The sequence below is a fragment of the Dermacentor albipictus genome, chromosome 3 (genome assembly GCF_038994185.2).
Source record: "Dermacentor albipictus isolate Rhodes 1998 colony chromosome 3, USDA_Dalb.pri_finalv2, whole genome shotgun sequence".
In the NCBI taxonomy this organism is placed as follows: domain Eukaryota; kingdom Metazoa; phylum Arthropoda; class Arachnida; order Ixodida; family Ixodidae; genus Dermacentor; species Dermacentor albipictus.
In genome coordinates this window covers 6,607,975-6,629,777 of record NC_091823.1, presented here as the reverse complement: position 1 = coordinate 6,629,777, position 21,803 = coordinate 6,607,975, and the positions used below count along the sequence as shown (strand labels likewise).

The window sequence follows — 21,803 nt, the reverse complement described above, 5'->3', positions numbered from 1 at the left end:
TGTTAGCGATACTGGCCGGTATGAGGTGAGGTTTGCAGGATCCTTTCCCGACTTGAGCACTGGCACCACCCATGCTGTCTTCCATGCTTCTGGGATCTCTCCTGTGCTCCAGACGTGATTAAATATGTCCAGAAGTGCTTGTTTTCGCTCATATGGCAGATTTGTCAGCATCTGATTGCTGATCGAATCGGGACCCACAGCACAGCGTCTTCTTAATTTGCTAAGCGCCAAATTCAACTCACGAAAGGTGAACGGCGTATCCATGGTATGCGATGCTTCAGACAATAGAGGGTTCGATACTCCTGCTGATCTGCCAGATGTGTAGACGTCTGCAAAATCTTCTGCAAGGGTTTGCAAATCTTTTCCTTGCTTTAAAGCCAGTGCTTCGAATGGCCTGGGCAGGCGAATCTTTCCGGATAGGCTATTCATTACTCCCCATATCCTTGTCATGGGAGTAAACGCCGATAAACTCTCACAGAAAGCAGCCCATTGAACTCGTCTTAACCTTGTTGTGTGACGACGGATGACAGCGTTTATCCTGTTGAATTCAGTTTTCGCAGATGGATTGCCTGTTTTTCTCATTAGTTTCCGCTCCACTCTCCTACGCGCTGCGCAGAGGTTCTTTAGTTTCAAATCAGGAGTAGGGAAATGATCTGGCAGTTTCAACATTGAGGTAGCCACTCTTTTGCTCCGCAGCATATCTGCGAACAGCTCACCAGGGGATTCGTCCAATGCTTCTCTGTATGTGTCCCAGCGGGTCACAGCACAGAATTGTCGTCCAGCAGTGTGAAATCCGGTGATGTTCGTGAAGATCGGAAAGTGGTCACTGCCCATCCTGTCTGGGGCCGTTGTTGACGATACGACAAGGTCTGGAGAATGGATAACGAGGTCTATGGCACTCCATGAATCCGGTGGCCTGAAGAAAGTCGGTTTGCCATCGTTCGCGATACATAAGTCAGCAGCATCCGCGGCTGTGACAAGTTCCTTGCCTCGGGAATCTGCAGTCTTATCTCCCCAAAGCGAATGATGTGCGTTAAAGTCGCCACAGATTATTATAGGAGAGGGGCAACGAATGCAGAGGTCCTTTATGAACGCCTCCATGGAGACCTTCCTGCGCGGACTTATGTACACCGACACCACACTGAGTTTTCGTTTTCCTAGGCACACTTGCACAGCGGCGACTTCCAAGAAGGTAGAACAAAGGTCTTGCACTGGTAAGGTGACGTGAGGTATTTCTCGCCTGATGTATATCATCGCACTTCCATTCGCAAATGATGGTATACTCGGATTTCCATGTCTGATGTACCCTGGGATCGTCCTTCCATTTGGGAGACCGGCCTCCGAGAGGGCTAGAATTGGTATAGGTATGTCTCGAAGGAAAAGGCTGAGTTCAGAAAGACGCTGTAGAATACCGGCGCAGTTCCATTGCATTATTAAGGGCACTTTTGGACGACGGAATGGACCAAGTGGGCGAGACATTGCCATTATGCTATTGAGTGTATGTGGAAGTAGAGCAGAGTATTACTGACTCAAGAGCCAGCACTGCTTCCAGCATATCCTTCGTCGAACTAGCAGGCATCTTCGCAACGTGGGAACGTAGTGCCGTGAACAAAGCGCGTATCACATGCTGGCAGTTTTCCTGCTGACTGTTGCCAAGTGGTACTTGAGGTCGGTTTACTGCGGCCGCATAGGTGCGTTTTTCGGGCTCTTTTCGAACAGGTTTCTCAGCCGCTGAGACCGTTTGCGTTGGCTCAGTAACTTCATTTATCGGTGTGAGACGCGGGAAGTGGGATGCGTATTCTGTTTCCAAACCAGGCAGTTGTGGCGCTCTGGATGTCTTCTTCGTGTTCGATGGCGCGCTTGCACTCTTTGGACCCAGAACAAACAACTTATTTCTTCGCTGAGCAGTTGTCCGCGCAGGGCATCGACCGTAGCTAGCAGGATGATCACCGCCGCAATTTGCACACACAAAGTTGTCTTTACTAGCACACGTCTTAAAGTCATGAGGTCCCCCACAGCGCTTGCACCTCTGTTCCCCACGACAGTACTTAGCGATATGTCCGAAGCGCTGACACTTAAAACAGCGTGGTGGTGTCTCCACGTAGTCGACAAGCTCGTGTCTTGTGAAACCAAGGTTGATCTTCTCCGGGCGTTCAGTATTTGGAGCAAATGTGAGAACCACCGTGTTAGTGCGCCTTGACTCCCACTCACATGACGAGGTTTGGACCCGACGGATGATTCTTCTTGCATGGAACACGCCCTGAGGTCTCAGGTAGGTGAGTAGCTCTTCATCCGAGTACCATTTTGGGACTCCTCTAACAATGCACGTATTTTTCATGTAACTGTGTGGGACACGGGCAGATATGACTATGCCGCCGATTTTCTTGGTCTCTAGAAGGACGTTGGCTTGTCCTTCTGTCTCTACATCTAAGAGCAATGCACCCTGTGCTGTGAAGTGGCTCTTCACTGGTGCTCCACCGAGAATCCTTTCAAGCTCAGAATACAGGACAATAGGGTTTACTTGCCTTAAATCATCTCTTTCGGATGCTGCAGTGATTAACACTGGAATGCCCTCCGCCCTGTCTTTACGATGGCGCACAATTCGGAAGCCACCCTCGTCCATGTCCAGGTCTGAAGGGTTTGCCACGTTGTCGTCGTCGATGATAGTTGACTCGTCTTCAGATTCACCAGTGTCTTGTCGCTTGCAGTCAGGCTGGCTTGTACAAACCAGCTGGCGTTTCTGACCCGGTGTCGGCCCTTGGGAGGTCATGGCGGGGTGCTCGTCGGTGCCAGCTTGGTTCCTTCTAGCACCTTGTGAGGCGGCGGGTGGGGCAGCACCCGTCGGTCTCCGATACGGAAGGTACCTTTTCGAGTCGACAGACGTCTTGAACCGTTCTGACCAGTAATATTACCAGAAAATAACGATAAATGTAGGCAGAGCTACTCAGACAGGCTAGCAGCAGATTCGTCGTCTTCTTCTTTTCTCCCCAGCGCTTTGACATTTTTGTTGGGCTGCATGGCCTTCAAGGTCGATCCGCATGCCCCAGTACTTTCCTCGTAACAGCTATTGCTATATTAAAGTGGTGCAACATTGTACCATCTTCGTGATCGGCCTAGAATAAATAGGTTTAACCGTTTCTTCGCCAGAATGCAAATTTCATGCTCGTTTTAACACAGACCATATGACATAGGTACGTAAGATTTGAAAATACTTAGTCACATATGGCGCCAGAATTCGTACTTCTCTCGCTTACGCCTGCCCAGTGCTTACGTAGAAACCGACAATCGGCGCGTCTCGCTTCGAACGGCCGGAGTAGAAATCACGTCGTCCCCGTCAAACGATCGTCGCCACTGTCGTCGTCCTGCTGCTGCTGCCCCAAACACACACTGGCGTCACACATGCGTGTGCTCGCATTATTATTATTATTATTATTATTATTATTATTATTATTATTATTATTATTATTATTACAAACAAAAATTGGAGGACGCTTAAGCTTCGCCTTCAAGAGTGGGACGCGACAGCGTTCCCGTCGACCCGCCAAGGGGTATAAGACAATGCGCTACGGCACAGCAATCACTTACGATGCGCCCACCTATCACGCGGTGAACGTCGAGCAACGCAGCGTTCGGCGCGACAACGAAACGTGCGCCTGAGCGAACGAAACGAACCAAAGAACTCGGTGTCTCGGAGGGAAAACGATCTACGCCGTGATCGGCACGGGCAGAGAGATAGATAGTAATCTAAACCGGAAGCACGGCGAAGCGTCGTCAGGGGAGAGGGAGTCCCGCGACGCGCCTGGCAGCGGTCCCAATGCGCGCGCGGCGCGCCTCCTGTCGGGGCAGCGCCGTACATTGAGAGGAGGGGGTCTTCTGTGTTTGCCGCAAGATGGCTCTGCGTGTGCGGAAAGCGCAAAAGAAATGCAGCGGAAACGCACTTCGCAACTCGTGTAATTGTGACTTCTGTACGTTACATGTTCATAATTACCGATATACACCGCAGTATAACTTTCCACGGCTGGTTTCGAAGGCAACACCGCATTCACTAGAGGCGCGTTTGCACCGCTTGGAAGCATCGAACTCGTGGCTGAGTGGTAGCGTCTCTGTCTCACACTCCGGAGACCTGGGTTCGATTCCCACCGGGCCAATCTTGGAAGTTGCTTTTTATTTATGAAGAGCGTGCCGTGATTTATCGCTCACGGTCAACGCCGCCGACGCCGACACCCGACGCCGACGACACCGGCTTTTCTGCGACACGAGCTCCTTAACGCTATCGCGTTAAAATGTCTCGCACAGCATCGACTCCCACATGCGTGGAGCCTGCGCAATACTCTTGTAATGCTTTTTCGTACTCTAAGAACTTATTTACCAGGAAGCTCTACCTCGGGGCCAACTCCAATTTCCCCGTTCAAATATGTTTAAAGCGCATAAATGCTTTAATGAGAGAACCACTGGACCAATTTGAAGGATATTTGTTTCATTTGAGAGGGAATATATATATATATATATATATATATATATATATATATATATATATATTATACAGTGAAAGCTCGTTAATTCGAACTTCAATAATTCGAATTTATTGATAATTCGAACTGTACAATTTGGTCCGGCCAAGCTCCACAGAAGTCTATGTAAAAGAAGTCCGTTAATTCGAACACGAGAAGGTTCCCTCACGGATAATTCGAACTACGCTCGCCTGGCACACGGCCAGAGAAACGCGCCTACTGCCTACACACAAGGCTGTATTGCCTCCGAAACGGAGGGAACGGCGAGAGAAGGCAAAATCGGAAAATATCTAACCGACGCGGGGTCAGCCAGAAGGCAGCGGCGGCTGCCGCCTCTCCGTTCTAAGTAACCTCCGAGACTTCTTGCCCGTTGCGAATCACGGAGGCTTCGCAAATCTTGTACAGCTGCTAATGCTGTGCGGAGATGGCACGGCAAGCGCCAAAACACAGCGAATCAAGTACGTCGCAGCTGCGCTTGCAATCAAGAACCAACGAATCAGCGCCTTCGCCACCTTCAAATGTTCAGCGTCTTTGTCTCGGCAGTCTTCATCGGTTGTGCACCTCTGTTTTCAGCTTAGGAGGCATCGGCCGTCGCGATTCATTGTGATGGTATTAAGCCTCGGCTAACGTTCGTTTCATTGGACATCGGTGGTGTGGCACAGTCGGACCCAGAGCTTCGACTCGAAGATGGCGTGTGCCGCGGGCACACGCCATCACTTTTTGACTCGCCAAATTTCTGACATGCCCTACTGCTTCCAAATCGCAGTGTACTGTTGCTCTCCTTCACTTTCGTTAGTTCGAACTTTCGTTAATTCGAACTGAAGCGGCTTCCCCTTGCGGTTCGAATTAACGAGCTTTTACTGTATATATATATAGGCGGAGCTTACGCGTCCTCCAAATTTTTACGCATATAGGACGCAGTCATACGGACATACGTTTATTTAAAGCTCATACAATATTAAGTTATATGAAAGAGAACATATACGCATTGATAGAAAACAGCTAAATGTAGCGCGAAAGTATATGACCGGCAAAACTTTCTTTTTTGTAGGTGAATTTAGTTTTGCGGAATGGCATGCGTTCTGTAGAGAGAACTCAGTCGAATCAGAGACATTGGTTTTGAGACACAACTTGAGCTAAAAAATATCCCTTTAACGCTTAAGTAGAACCTTCAGAATAACAGCATACAACTATTTCACGAGAGTATAACCGTTCACTAGAGCACTTTCACGAGAGCATAGCCTGTCCAATTGATCGGAAGAGCTCAAGTTCTTCGAAATGCGCCGTTGATGACTCATACAATAAAAAATACCTGAAAAGGCAAATCAAGAAAATTCTCAATGCCCTTTGAATGGACACATACATGACCTATGTATAATTGAAATGACGAAACAGGTCAGGTCTCGTTGAACACCCCAAAGTATGTCAATAAATTAACTATGGAGGTGGCCTCATGTCGCATGCAATCCACTTAAAGCAACTTAGTGCTCTGAAAACAGTGCTCTTCGTTCTTTTTTTCTTGAACAGTCTAGATGTCTGGAGGCTCGATGTACATGGAAACCCGGAGAAGGACATAGAGTCAAGGGGGGTGAGTTCGACGTCGTAACATTTTGACTGCGTGGAATCTTGCTACGTGTGGGAAGCAGGCTCCGATACTATATGTTTTATTAGAACTATGCAGGTCATTTCCTCTATTGCGCATCAGTTTATGTGCAGTTTGACAGCGATAGCTGCTATGGGCTCACACATGCGGTCGTTTTGATGTTCACCGCCCCCCGTACTTCGCTCATATCCTGAAATCATTTGCGAAAAAAATTACCCAAGAAGAATCTCTTTGTGCCGCGAGGATTCAACCTTTCGACCAACAGGTTGTCAAACTGAGATAATACACCTCGGCCATTCTGCCGATGCTGTACGGCCGTGGCGAATACTTGAACTTGAATACTAAGCTGAAGCTGCTAATTTTTGTAGCATAAAGAAATCCAACCAATCTCACACAGGAAAGCGAAACTGAACGGCCCATGAGCGCGACTGTCACGCTCATAGTAAACGCCCATGAGGGACGTCCAAAAACAAGAAAGGGGCTGGCAGATGGAATGGCACACTGTGGTATAAACTTTTTTAAAACAGGGTTGAAGTGCCTCAGACAGGCTGGCCAACGTTTCGATAGGTGGACCTATCTTCGTCAAAGGCGGCCTCGTCATCCTCGGCGTGTTAGTTTTAAAGGGTTAGTGCAGTGACGTCACGTGCGGGTGTTGTCGCTGGCGGCTGGTTTTAAAGAGAGAGATTACAAGAGGGAACAGGCGTTGTCCGACGTCTGTGAGCCTCATTCTCAAGACGAAGGGACAAGAGCGTGAATGCTTGCGCCTTATCGGTGGGCGAGAACCAAGCGAGCGTCCTTTTCAAGCCGTTGTTTCACTCGCTTCGTGATCGTTTAACTATTCAAGATCGCATGACTCTTTGGTTAGAACGTAATTAGCCTAACTTGCATAATTCCTTATCTAATTACTTTGTCTAGTCATTTTCAAATGTACGCCTCTGTAGTAAAAGCAATCCAGAGATCATTTATTCGTGTCAGCTTCCCCATCCCAAAGGAACTTCGAATGAATTTCGGGAAAGATTCGGTGCTATAAACACAAGTATCGGTCATCTTGGCAAGTGTATCTACGTATATAATTCTGTAGTGCACTGCGAGAAATATGCACTGCATCTGGTGCGAAAAAAAGAGAGACATGAAAGGAAAGAGCACAGCTTTTTGTCTTTCCTCTCGTGGCTTTCCTTTCTTTAGCATCTTACGGTGCAAATTTCACGCAGTATACTGCAGAATCCAGTAAGAACCAACTAGCCTGTCAAAAAGTAATTCTTTCAGTATATACAATGTACAAATGTTACAATTATCTGTTCGCGAGTGTGCGCAGAGCACGAAACATCCGCTAACGTTACATATTGCCAAAAAGCATTTCAGGCTTTGTATATTCAATACTCGAATATATTGATGCCTTTTTATGAGACGTTCGCCTGGACTACTTTGCATTAACTGCTCCATTCTACGTTTATTTAGCTAGTTGTGATATGAGAATAAATTGTTCTCTAACGTACATGTAGGCACGCGAAGCCGGATGAAAGGTGCTTCGCAACATGGACAAAATGATAAGGGAGTGAGTGGAGCACACTGTCCTTTCTTATCCTTGCCCATGTTGCACTGCAACCTTGCTTCAGTGTAGCGAACGAAGTTGTCCAGCAACAAGTTTTAGTTGAGCAGAGCCAGCTTCTGGGTTTTACGGCGCGAAGGTGCCAAGCCTTCGAGAGCACGTGAGACTTTGTAGCCAGCCTCAAAAGTAAGACCAGGGATTTATTATTATTTATTTTTTTTGCTGCAGACCCGAACGTGCAGCGTTTCTAGGGAGCAGCCATCTTTTATAAGGACTGTGGGAACCTGCGGAAAGAATTACTGCGATAACGTGCTCAGCCTGTTGTCTCCACCAATGTGAGCCCGCTATGGCTATCATACCAGCCCGGGCTGCGCCGATCGCTGGCAAGGGGGGTCGAAATTAAGCGCGCTTGCTCTTGAAGATTATGCGAGAATAAAATATTATCAGCCCTAAAGCCGATTACACACAACGAATACCAATGTTGATCGACGTTACGTTAACATGTTACATGTTCCAACCACAGGTACTCAGTTCGGAGGTTCTCCCGTGGTACCCGTACCGGGACGACGCAATTAGGATCAACGCGGCGATCAGAAGATACGTCGCCAAGGTGGTCAACTATTACTATGGTAGGCAGCAGCATTTACTCATCCCACTTTTCTTCACTCGAAACTCATTACGATCGACATTACACAGACACACCAGAAAAGCTCGATAACGACTACGAACTGCAGCAGTGGAGAGACGAACTCGTCAAAGAACGCCACCTGACGGGCGTTGGACTAAAGGTAAGCGTTTTCTATTACCATACCTCTGCGAACAATGTTCGAAACTCACCATCGCCAACGTTCTCGCTTTCAAGTTTATTTCGTTTTACGCATATTTTCTCTATAGCGATTCGTCTTACGTGCCAGAAGGAGGGGGTTCCTCGTTAGGTCGGCATAGAAATGCTTTCGCATTTAGTAGTGGAAAGCCGCGGGCTTGATGCAGGTTACCTTCGTGACTCAGCCACAAAACTGATCACTCGCACGTAAGCAGATTGATTGATTTGGCCGGGATGGATTGTGAAGGGTGCTCAGATAGTGGGTTTGCTCGTTGACAACGCTTGGAGGCAATGTACGCGAGGGCCAAGTAATATGACGTTTTCATCATAGGGACGTAAATTTAAGCAATTTTAATCCTACAGAGCGTGCAAGAAGGTGCACACTGACAAAACGGATAGACATACTGATTGGGCATCGTGCTTGTTTTTCGGCACGCCGGTCATTTTTAATCGCTTTATTTTTGAAACTTACATGATTATGGCGGTGTGGTCTTGGGTTGCTGAGAGACGTGGAGGATCGAGAAAGCTGTCGCCCATTCAGTCTTATGCGGTGGAAGATACGTAAGCAGTTGATGGACCTTCTGCCCCTATGTTATCGAGCGCCTTGCATGATTCATTTCGCAGCTGTACATTTGGCGGTTTTGTTGAACGTGCCCTCGGGTGCATGCGGTGCCGAACATTAAGTCATTATGACCTGCAACGTGACAGGGGAACAACGGGCAAAAAGGACTTGAGTACAGACAGTGCTACAGACAACAATGAATCGAAATCAACTCGCTAGATTTTCAGTTCTTCTGTCAAACTATAAGTAGAGTGAGCGAGAACTGGGCAAATGATTGGCTTAATTTGTGTTATTAAGCCAATGGATAATTAAGCGGTTGAAATCATAGGGTAAAATAACTGATATTTTTAATTGAAGTGTGCAAATAATAAGGGCAAAGGATGTGAAAATGCTATAAAGACAAGTGCCGCAGGTGGCAGCCTAACCAACGCCTCCTGCGTTACGCATGCGTGCTCTACCATTCGAGCTGCGGCAGCGATGGTCACCTAGTGTGTGTCAAGTAGATATAGTACTGGAAGTGTTGACCAGCGCCACTGATGGTCATGATAGCGCATATGAAACATTCATTCATAGGCTTCACGTAGTAGGGGAACTTGGGAGCAGACAGCTGTGGCCAAACTGAGCGCAGTGTTGGCGCAACGGCTCAGCCGCGTCTGTGCAAGGCTACTTACGACGGTAGCTCGGCGCGGATGTGACGGTTAATTTTTAATCACTCTATTTGAACGTTATTTGTGGTTAGCACACGCAAAAGTAAGAGACAAAATATAAAGAACGTATTGTGTGCCTATAGACTGATATTGCAGTCCCTTAACGACTCATATCAGAAGTAATAGCTGTAACTGTAACGACGTAGCAGTGCCCATTCAAAGGAGCCATACATCTGTGGAGGAATCTGGGGCGGAATTCAATAAGCTGCGTTGTTCGTACGCAATTTCTTAGCCAAAAAAAAACTATCAGTTGAGATGATGGTGCAGCCGAAGTAGCAGCGCATTTAACTTACGGCGTCGAATGAGAGCGAGGAGGAAGCAAAGCTCGGATTAAACGGGAAGAAATAAAATAAGAATGGTCAGCTGATAGCATGATCGCACATCATGCATATGTATTTGAGGCTATATTCTTAGGGCAAATCACTGCACACCCCTATTCGACAGCTTCCTTTTCCGGGCATGTGCTACAGCGCCGACAGGCGCAACCGCCCTCGCCTGTTCACCGCACTTCCGTCAAAAGAATTGCAATGGAAGTGTTACTCATTCTTCTCACATTTCTGTGAGAGGCAGGACTGATGGACACATGGTGACATATTTGGCGCAGAGAGAGACGCAAAGTCGGAGCAATTACCGGCCAGGTCCGCCAGGCTAACCCCGCCTGTACACGTCACCACCATCACCGTATTAAACAGCGACTAAATGTCTATATTTCGATACTAATTACGGAAATAAAAACAAAAGCTCCATAATATATTTTTCTATGGTTTCAAGGCGAGGGTCCCGGCATCCGTACGTTCATTGGTATGACATGTGATTCCGCTGCACACGGTTGCAAGTGGGGTTCTAATAGGCTCCAGCTCCCTCGGCAGCCGGTACCGTCTAAGGCGCTGGTCGACGATGTCATCCACCGCCAACCGACAACCGAAACGCACACTCCTTTCTCATAGGATAACTGTCGAGTGCACGAAGGACTATTAAAACAGCACTAAAAAAGAAATGCAGAAAGAAGCCGTGGCTACCCACACCCTCATATTAGGACAGAAAACTTCGCTGCATAAAATCCACACCTGCAAGTTTCGCTTCTTGTCACGCTTTGACATCGTATCAGCGTTCATCGCTTCTTTCTTGGCTTCTCCCCCGCTGATTAAACATGTTGATGCTTCGCGCCAGGTCAAGAGTTTGTTTCGCAGGTTCAGGTGGCCGTTTTCTGACAGAGACGAAATGCACGAAGGCGCGTACATATAAATTTTAACCGGTAATAAACGATAGGTTCGTGGCGTCAGGGCCTGAAACCCCTTACTACGCTGTCTGTGATAGCCCAAGTAGCAGATTAGCAGTAGCAGACCCAAGTAGTAGATTAGCCTTGACTTCATAGAAGTCAAGGCTAATCAGCCAACATCGTCCCGATGCTGAAGTGCTCGTCCGCATACTCCACATCACAGTACACGAAGCCAATAGTGGTTGAACGTTTTAGCGGGTTTCGGATCAAATTGGTCCCAGTCATCGATCTTGCGACACTGACGCATTTTCTTCAGAGTAGTCACTGCACATATAGTATGGTGCTAAGGTGGGAGGGGCGGTATCCAAGCGGAGCCTGACGCCGTTCTGTAAACATGCCAATGCGACCTTACAGTGAGCTGTGGCTCCAGAGTAACAATCTGCTGAAATTCTGGAGGTGTTTTGGATGTTGCAAAACGTCATAAACATACACTACATTACACTACACTACATTACTACGCTCACTACATTACCCCACCTAATTTTCGGCCGTCCTCCACAGCGCTTCTTTCGCGCTAGCACCCACTCCATATTTCTAATGGACCACCGATCACCTGCCATACGAGTTCCCTGGCCTGCCCAGCTCCAAGTTTTCCTTTTCAACTACTACTACCACAGTTTGCTCTCTGATCGACACCGCTCTCTTCCTGTGTCTTAACGTTAGGTCTAACATTCTTGGTTTCATCGCTTGTCTGAGCGATACTCTACTTATTTTAAGGTTTCGGTGTTAACCTCCAAGTTTCTGTTTGATATCATAGTACAGAAAGAATGGAATGATTGTAGACTCTTTTTCAGAGATAGCGGATGCTCCCAATTATATTTGCACTTTGCCGGCCGTATGCGCTCCGACCCATTTTCATACTTCTGTAAATTTCCTTGTCATGATCAGGGCTCTCTACGAGTAATTATAACCTAGAGAAACTTGCTCCTACACATGCTCTTAAGGTTGACTGCCGATGAGTAATTTTTTTTTCGCTGGATAAATTATTCAACATTAGCTTTGTCTTCTGCATAGTAATCTTCAGCCTACTCTTACACTTTCTCGATTGAGGTCCTCAATAAACTAATGCAATGTGTCCCCAGCGTTGTTGAACAGGACAATGCGATCGGCAAGCTGAAGGTTACTGAGACATTCGCCGGTGATCGTCGCTCCTAATCCTACGCAGTATAACAGCACGAATATTTCTTCTAAACATGCAATGAATATCATTGTAAAGATTTTGTCTCCTCGCCTGAGCACTTTCTGGATAAGTATATTGCGACTTTTCTTGCCGATAATTAAAACATGTGAAGACGGAACTATCACTGAGGCAGATTGGAAGCCTGAGGAGTTGCGGATACATGCGCTGTGGCTTTACGCGTTCACACGGTTTTTACACTTACACGGCAATTATCACGGCCTTGATGTTAAGTTCGTTCAGTCCTTCAGTACGATCCACGCTATATGAACTTGCACCGCTAAATACACGCAAATGTCGTAGCTTCGTCCAACAGCACAGAATAAAGAGTTCGAACTCTGCGACGCCGGGAGAGCAGACAAGGCAGCATAATTTGAGTGACGTAAACGCTGATATTGCTGATACGAAATATTTTAGGGACCGCGCTTATCGCCGTGCACGTTTCACACTGTTCATTTCGTGATATCAGGCAACTGTGGCCGTCTCTATCATCCATCTGCACAGCAGGCGGGGAGCACGGTAAGACCGCCACCGGATGGACGAAAATTCTTGAGCTGAATTCACAAACGCCTATGAAAGTATTTTGAGGTGAGAAATGGAAAAGTAGGAAACATGGCACGAAGCGATTGAAAGACGTGAGAGACATCATTTCACCCAAGACTGATGTAAGTCTGGGTTTTAGAATAAGCATCTCCAGCCAATCATAGGACGACGTTAGCTATCGCCTGCTGTTGCCTTATGCTGTCTTCTGCTCTTCCCATGGTCTGTTGTCTGTTACTGGCTTTGCGCACGCAAAAGAAAAACGTAGGGGCGTCTTTATCAGCCTTATTTATGAGTGTCTCTAATGATACGCATCAGAGATTTATATATATAGATGTGTGTGGTGGCAGCATGACTCTTGTTCGAGTAGTCCGCATAACTTTCACATCAATGGAGGGACGTCATTTTATTCGCTATTCCCTTTTTTTTGTCTGCGCATTTGACGTCGCTCTTCACATCATAGACAGGATTTCCGTCCGTCGTACGAATACGTTCACTCACACCATAGGCCACAGGGTGAGCAAAACCGAGAGCACAGACACTGCGGCGCTTCGACTTAGTGCTGAATTGAAGCTTTGAGTAATAGAACAAAAGGCTGAGGCTAACAGCACCGAAGACAACAGCGAATTGTACAACAGCAACAAGTTTTGATAATTAGAAATGGTTTGTTTCGTTGTTTTATGTCTCATGGAGATGTATAGCCGCAAATGCGTCGGGAAATATAATCATCCGAAACCCTATCAGTGAGCGAAAGCTCAAACTAGAAAAAGAAAAGATGGAAGTGGTCAAAAGTTATGAATGACAAACTTGATGGTTGTCATTGCTACTATACCCAATAGAGTGCCATGAAGATATGAAAAATCCGGCTTATGCGCGCATGAAGAAATAGAGCCTATCAGAAATTCAGCAGATGCTCGTAGTACAGCAATAATGTACTGCCTTCCACAGCAACGCACGGCCAAGACAATCATGCACTAAAGCTGATCAATGCATTTCGGATGACAAATCAGAACGCGCCACAAAACTATAAGCACGTGCCATCCTTGGCTATCAGTTTTGGCCTCTGGCCAATGGGCCGCTACAGCGTGTTCCAACGCTTACCCGCGTGAGCTCGAGTGCCACAGATAGACATGATTAGGTTCGTAAGACTGCAGTCCACCTGTCGTAGAAATATTTTCTTATGTTGCCAGCTGAGACGGCGTTTCAGGTTTTGTGAATCGACTTGCGCTTAGTGTACTATTGGCGCAAGTACTGGCGTTCGCACCTGCGCTACCATTACGTACAGCGTTCGTCTTTGCAGTGGTGTACATCGCAAGCTCGCTCATATTCCGAACAGTTTTAGCTCTGTCAATACGTTTTCTCTTTCGTAAGATATTTCTTACGGTAAAATCTGTTCGTAAGTTCGTTAGTGAATTCCGCCCCTGAGCCGCTTCTCCGCGCACACGCTCTTTTGGCCGCAGGGTGTGCCCGGCGACGAGCATGGCTGTTTCACCAACGTGGAGCAAGTTATTGACACTGTGACGGCCATCATCCAGCAGTGCAGTGTAGGACATGCGGCGGCGAACTTCCAGCAGTACGAGGAGTACGCCTTCCCGCCCAACTACCCGGCGTTTCTCTACAATGGACCGCCCAAGGACAAGGTGAGTGCACGAGGGGCAGCAGCTTTTCCGTCGAGAAAAAGGTGCTCACGAACGTCCCGACCCATTTAAATCGCCAGTGCAGATCGCGAACGACGCGGTCTGATCCGCCGCGGTTGCTATGGCGTTGTGCTGCCGAACTCGAGGGCGCGGGTTCGGCCCCGCACGCGGCGGCTCCATGTCGGTGAAATGCAAAGAAGCTCGTGTAGATAGATCTAGGTGCACGTTAAGGAAACCCAGGTCATCGAATTATGAGAAGTCCCTCATTACGGCGTGCCTCGTAATCAGATCATAACCACAATTAAAATCCAGGAATTTAAATAATTTTGAGGATACGTTCTGTGTAAGGCTTTGAGGAAAATAAGGTAGCAACATTTCTTGTTGGTATGATAAATGAAGGCGCCGCTGCTGTTTTATGTTTGCAAGGTAACGTGCTCCGTAAAAGGGCTCCGTGCATGAATAATGTCTAGTTCGCAGTGGATCATCTACATTATTGTACACATAATTAGACATAGATTAGCATAGGATGCGAGCCGCAAGAAAAACGCACACAGTCAGTAAAATTTGATTAAGAACTAAATTATCGCGAAGCTTGGAATACTGCATTCAGATGTTCAACACGTTGCCTTTCCAAATGGAAGAAGGAGCACAATACAGGAAATTACTATTTTTCGACCAAAGAACGAGTTTGATGTTTTGCTTCCTTTAGCAGCAAGATTATCCGAGCGCTCGCGTTGTAATCTAGAAAACCAGTAATCCGAGTTCAGCCAACGGTTCGCGTAAGCGTGTGTAAATCGTGGAGGGTGTTTTCAAGATGTTTCATGAGCCTCCCGCCTCAAGTGCGCCACCCCCGGAGAACTTATTCCAGGACCTTTCGATTTCTTCAGAAGACTGACGTGCAACAAAAACATTGCTTAGGCTCTGTTGTAGAGTGCGTTGACAAGTACCCTTCTTCAAGAAATGAAGGTGCTGATCAACAGCGAAATGCAGCTTGCACACGCCTTTGTTCCTGTTGCGCAAGCGTGTCGACAACGATTGCTTTGTTATCTATTGTGCGGTGATATCCAAGCATCGACTTTTGCAGCAACAGCTCGAAGGCAAACATCAATGAGCTGAATGAAAGGCAGTGCCCTCCTGAGTAACTTCAGCATGCATCCAAAACTTTGACGTTGTGGCGGTTGCTGAGCAGCGTACTGTACGTCTTTTGACTGGTTGGTTCGCGCAACGGAACAGGACGTAAGAATAGGGCAGACATATGCTGCCTGAAAGAATGAACGTTTCGTTGTCAGTCAGCGCTGTTGTCTGTCCCTTGATCACATCCTGTTCTTTTCCGCTGTTACTGCTCACGGTTGTTGAGGGTCGCAATAGCCCTAATATATGGATGTGTGAAGCCCCTTTTAACGTTCTTAAAAATAAGCATAGAATGGGCTAAGATACTAGTTTTCAGTCTGTTATGGAGCTGTCAGCTGCAATGCGGCAAGAGCGTCATCCCCATGCATTACAGGAGAAAGTCGGAAGATGTGTTCGTAAGCTATTTAATTGCAAGTCAAGAAGGTGACACTGATTTCGCAAAACTCGATGGTGTTGCCCAGCAAGGATGCAGAGTGCAAAAGATATGGTAATTGCTCAAGCAAAAAAAGAACTACTGGTTACGAATCGGAACGATTCTGGTAATTCAAGTTAGCTTTACTCATTTCGTGTTATATCGTCAATCTGAATTTATGAAAACTGTTATCATCACGCTGCACAAGACATGTTCAATTTTTGCTGTCTTCCGACGCCAAAATTATTCGGAAATAAAAATGGCTCCTCAGATTTCTCAAGCTTACCGCCTTCGATGGTAATAAAAGAACGTGTTAAGGCAATGTAAAACACTGAGCTAAATGTTGTCAATAAGCGTTGTCATTATTGCGAAACTATAAAAGCAGCAAAATAATTCGGTTGTATATATTCCAGCTTACCGACGCAATCTAAGCAAACATCGCAAACCACGCTGTAATTGTATAGACGATAGCTATGCAAGCACACATGGTCGCTTAGAGTTTCTATCAATCATAACTTCGGAAACTAACAAAGAACAATAAAATTCAGCGCACGGATTGGCAATGTTGGTGGAAATGTAGCTTTAAGATTTTGTTACAATCTAGCCAGCGCTTCAAAAGCTTGCTTTCTGCGCACAATGCACACTAATTATTTCTTCTCGAGTATGTGCAAAACTCGGAGAGGCCACCCTCCGGCAACCGCTGAGCCACTCGAATTTGTGGTCCGTTGCACTCCCCAACATTTCCTTATAACCGGTGTTGCGGCAGAGTGTTACAAAGTTTAACAAACACAAATGTTTATAAAAGTCCAATTAGGTGAGGGGATGATACTAGGAAACTAGCAGGCGCAAGTTTGAATCAGCTAGCGCAAGACGGGTGATTGGAAATCGCAGCGAGAAGCGCTCGTCATGCAGGGGACATAAAAATGCGCTAGTCATGCTGTTCACAATGATCAAATGTCTATCGTAATAAAACTTAGTTTCCATAACTTGAGCGTTCAATTAAGAAAAAATAACTGAATAACAGGTCATGTTCTCTATTTCCACAATAAAATTTTTTAAGTGCGCATAATTTGCTGTTTGAAGCGCATGAATTCGACGACCGAGGCTGAGTGCAACGTATTAGGCATCATATTAGATAACGCCTCATGTGAATGACTGTTATTTCGACACCAAGCTGCCTGTGTGTCCATAAACGATGCGTGGCTTTTTACCTCTGCACGTCAACAGCAGCGTTGCGTATTTGTAATGGTAAACTACAGGTGACTTTGACGTCAGTAAGGAGAACGTGCAGCACGGAATCAACCAAGGCAAAGCATTTGCTTCCTTTGGCGAGGGCGAAAGGGCGGCCCGTGTGACCGAGATGTTTGCGCGAATGTGCAGAGGGCGTGGACGCAAGAGGACATCGTCTCCATTCTACCGTCGCGGCACGTCACGCTCGACAGCATGATCATCACGAAGCTTCTCAGCAGCAAGGGCACCAACTCGCTGGGGGACTTCGAGATCCAGTACATGTACGAGCCGTACGCCGTCAAGGCAGCCGACGAGTAAGGCCCCGCTGTTCGCTTTCATTTGCCAGGCACCGTCGCGAGCGTGTGGAGAGTCGTTTCAGACCGATTTTGTCCCATTGTTTTCGGGGAATATTTGTTTACACCGGTGCATCAGTGTACTTCGCTTGCTCTAGTTCATTCATTTCTCTGCGCAACCTAGACAGAACGCGGGAAAGAGGAGGAGGAGGAGGAGGAAAAACTTTAATCTGGTCCTGTACAAGGTGTTGCCACCTGCCTGGCTAGTTCCATGTTGGGACCGGGAGGTCAAGCCTCCTAGCCCTATCACGGGCGTACTGGACAGCCAGGACTTGAGGGATATGATCAGGAGATCTGATCATTCCTAAAAACCGATTCCGGGAAATGCCAGGGCCGAGCGACCCACACTCCCAGAGCAGATGTTCAAGCGTGCATATCTCCTGTTTGCATGCTTTGCATATAATATTCATGTCTGCAATGTTATACCATTTCTTTATTTGTGCAGGTGAATAATAAGACTCTGTCTGTAATTGTCTAAGTGTAACTGCTTGTGCTCTGTTTAGCCTATAGTGAGGGGGTGGAAACTCCCTCCTTCCCATGTAGTAATGTTTTGTAATTTCATTGTATGTAATGAGCGTATCTCTATGTAAGTTCTCCAATCCAGCAGAATCAAAACCATATGTAAAAGCGGCCCGGTCTGTAAGGTCGCGGGCGACGCTGTTGGCCGATTCATTTGGATTGACGGGAATGCCATCAAGTGAACCAAGGTGCGCCGGGAACCAATAAATGTAACGTGTAGCATTTGTTTGCCTTTTGTTAATTATTCTCGCAGCCTGCGGGGCAATCTTTCCCCTATTGAAAGCTCTAATAGCCGTTTTCGAGTCGCTATATATTTCGATGAATCTATCGTCTGTTAGTGCCAATGCAATGGCAACTTGTTCAGCGTCTTCAGGTTTGTTAGTGTAGACCGTGGCGCAGTTTGTGCAATTGCCCTGGTGATCTACTACCACCGCCGCGAACTTAGTTAGATCTTTGTAGGCAGCCGAATCGACAAAGCAGGCTCCTCTGCCCCCTTTATCCATTTTCTCGATTAACGCCCTGGCTCGTGCGACTCTCCTGTTGATATTATGTTTTGGGTGCATATTCCTGGGTAGAGGTGCGACAATTATGTTGTCTGCGAATTCTTGATTAACTTTAACGTACTGTGCTGAATCCGTAATGGGGTTGATCATGATCTTGTCCAGGATTGATCTTCCCGTGCTGGTTGTAGATAGTCTCGCTATTTGTGATGTTTCTTGAGCCTCCGCGATCTCCATGGTCGTGTTGTGTATTCCTAATTTGAGCAGTTTTGCAGTGCTGGTTCGAATTGGGAGCCCCAATGCGCTTTTAACAACCTTCTTGATCACTGCGTCAAGCTTTTTGAGTTGAGACTGCGTCCAATTGTACATGGCAGCGGCGTATGATATATGACAGAGTACGAATGAGTTGATTATCCTGATGAGGTTATCTTCTTTCATGCCCTTGTGTCTTCCTGCCAGGCGCCTGATCATCCTGCACGCGTTATCCGTTTTAAGGGTGATTTTCTTCACCTCGGTATGGTTTCCACCGTTTGCATCAATGAAAAAGCCTAGTACCCTGATCACGTTGACTCTGGGTATATTGGCACCATTTTCTGTATGTAGGTGTATATTGCTTTCCGATAGAGGTTTCCAGCCCTTAGGCCTGCCCCCCTTTTCACGTCTATAAAGTAGTAACTCCGATTTGTGGGGGGAGCACCTGAGTCCAGTGGGCCTCAGGTATTCTTCCACCGTCTTGATCGCTTCAGTCAGTGCGTCCTGTATCTGCCCTTCACTGCCACCAGCATACCATACAGTGAGATCATCAGCATATATGGTATGGTCAATGCCGTTAATCTTGCCCAGCTTTCTGGACAGACCAATCATGCACAGGTTGAAAAGGACGGGAGAGATCACCGATCCTTGGGGGGTTCCTCGTCTGTTCTTCTCCGAGCTGAACCACTTCCGAGTTTGTGTCTCCGACCTTTATCTTCGCCGTGCGTGCTTCGAGAAAGGATTTGATGTATTTAAACATCCTCAACCCGAGTCCAATGTCTTCTATCGTTCTGAGGATGTACTCATGCTTGATTCTGTCGAACGCTTTTTCCAAGTCTAATCCCAATATGGCCTTAGTATTTCTAGAATATCCGTCGAGTATGTGGTGTTTAATTTGCTTCATGGCATCCTGCGTGGAAAGTGCAGACCTAAAACCCAGCATGTTGTGAGTGTATATACTATTGTCTTCTAAGTGGTCTTTTAGCCTGTTAAGGATTGCGTGTTCAGCGACCTTCCCCACGCATGATGTAAGTGATATTGGCCTTAAGTTGTCCAAGCTTGGAGGTTTACCCGGTTTGGGTATTAGTATAACCTGTGAAGTTTTCCATTCTTCTGGGACTTCGCCTGAGATCCATGCTTCATTAATGAAGTCTGTCAGCGATTCAATGGACGGCTCATCGAGATTTCTAAGTGATCTGTTTGTTACTCCATCAGGACCGGGGGCTGAATTTCGATTTAGTTCACTTAACACCCTCCGGATTTCGGATATGGTGAAGGGTTGGTCGAGTTCCGGTTGAGCGGCTCCCCTGTATTCTGATGGAAGTGGCTGGTCCTGCTCATTTCTAACTGGTAGGTATTTGTCAATTAGTTGTTTGGTAACTGTTTCGATGGGCTGATCCCTAAGGGCTACGTGTATGGCTCGGGCAAGGCTGTGTCTTTGGTTGGCTTTAGTGCCTTTTTCATCCAGCAGATGCTTGATCAATTTCCACGCCTTGCCGTTCCTGATTTGCCCATCGATTGACTCACAAAACTCGTCCCACTGTTGCTGGCAGAGGGTGTTACAGTATTGTTCGATTTGTTTGTTAAGTTCTGCGATTCTTTTTCTGAGCCTACGATTTAGCCTTTGTGCCCGCCACCTTCGGGTTATGGCTTCCTTGGCTTCTATTAAGTGGGCAAGTTTCGAGTCCATTGCCTCTACATTAGTATCTGTAACAATTCTTTTGGACGCTGTTTTGATGTCCCTTCTGATGCCCTCACACCAGTCTCTGAGATTGAGTTTGGTGGTTTCTTTTCCGCTTTGGGCTCTTAATTTACGAAAAAGGTCCCAATCTACGACCTCGAATTCTCGAGTTCGGCCTTTCTCAACTTCCAGTGTGACTTCTATTACGTAATGATCGCTGCCAAAATTCATGTTTGTATTAGTCCATGAAACATGCTCTGTGTTCTTAATGAACGTAAGGTCAGGTGTGGTGTCTCTGCAGACAGAATTGCCAAGCCTTGTAGGATGTGTCTTATCCGTGACTAAGACCAGGTCTAGCTCATCCGCGTGATTCCACAGATTCCTGCCCTTGGCATTCGTCCTAACGTAGCCCCATAGCTCGTGGGCTGCATTGAAGTCTCCTAATATAATCAGAGGTCTACTTCCAGCTAAATTAGTAGCCTTTTCGAATAATCTCTTGAAGTGTTGTTTCTGGTGTTTCGGATTACTGTAAATGTTGAGTACGAATAAGCTATTGTTCCTTTGATTTTTGTGTGAAGTTGGTACCACAACCTCAACCATGAGGTACTCTAGGTTTTTGTCTATGACGCCTAATTCATGTGGGATGTGTGTAAGCTGCTTATTTACAAGCACGTACAGGCCCCTACCGAACGTTTGACACTCTATGGCTCTGTATCCAGTGAGTGTGACATATCCATATCCTGTCTCTTGAAGTGCGATAATATCCGGTTTAGACTGAAGTGACCTAAGGTATTGCTGGATGATGGAACGTTTGTTATTGTACCCCACGCAATTCCACTGCCATATTCGAAATTCCCTCTCATTGTGAGCCATATTGCATATTCATCTCCCCCGCCTGGGGAGTTAGTGTAGCTCTGAGGAATGACGACCCGCATTGTTCCCTTACGTCCATTGACATAGTCATCATTTCCAGGGTTTTAATTCTTTCGCCAAAAGCCTTCAGTCCCTCCTTAGGGTCATTCAGTGCCGTCTGTATATGGCCTACATTCATTGTCAACTGTGAGACACTGTCCATAAGCATCTGCATGTTGTCTTTAAAAGACGCCAGCGCTTGTTTGACTTCCTCCATCTGTGTTTCAGTGTTCTTGAGTTTACTTTCAACAGCCCTACGCTTGGCTGACATTGGGCCTTCACCAGCAGGCGCCGGGACTGGGGCTTCTTTGCGTGTATTAGTGCTATCTTTGTTTTCTGCTTGTTTAGCCTCGCTTAAGAGTTTCCTTATTGCCGTCATCTCTCTAAGCATGTTCTGATTCATTTCCCTTAGTTCTGCATTCTCT

The 21,803-nt window shown here is 46.7% G+C and overlaps 1 protein-coding gene across 3 annotated transcripts in view; it reads left to right on the top strand.

Annotated features, from left to right (window-relative positions):
- Window positions 1-21,803, top strand: part of LOC135895998 (polyunsaturated fatty acid 5-lipoxygenase-like) — a 443,319-nt gene that overhangs the window by 418,533 nt on the left and 2,983 nt on the right. For all 3 annotated transcript variants that reach the window (XM_070535007.1, XM_070535009.1, XM_070535008.1), the window contains 5 exons: window positions 6,039-6,099; window positions 8,187-8,292; window positions 8,360-8,451; window positions 14,212-14,391; window positions 17,312-17,475. In XM_070535007.1, coding sequence (XP_070391108.1) covers window positions 6,039-6,099; window positions 8,187-8,292; window positions 8,360-8,451; window positions 14,212-14,391; window positions 17,312-17,475 — 603 coding nt within the window. The remainder of the gene's footprint in view (window positions 1-6,038; window positions 6,100-8,186; window positions 8,293-8,359; window positions 8,452-14,211; window positions 14,392-17,311; window positions 17,476-21,803) is intronic.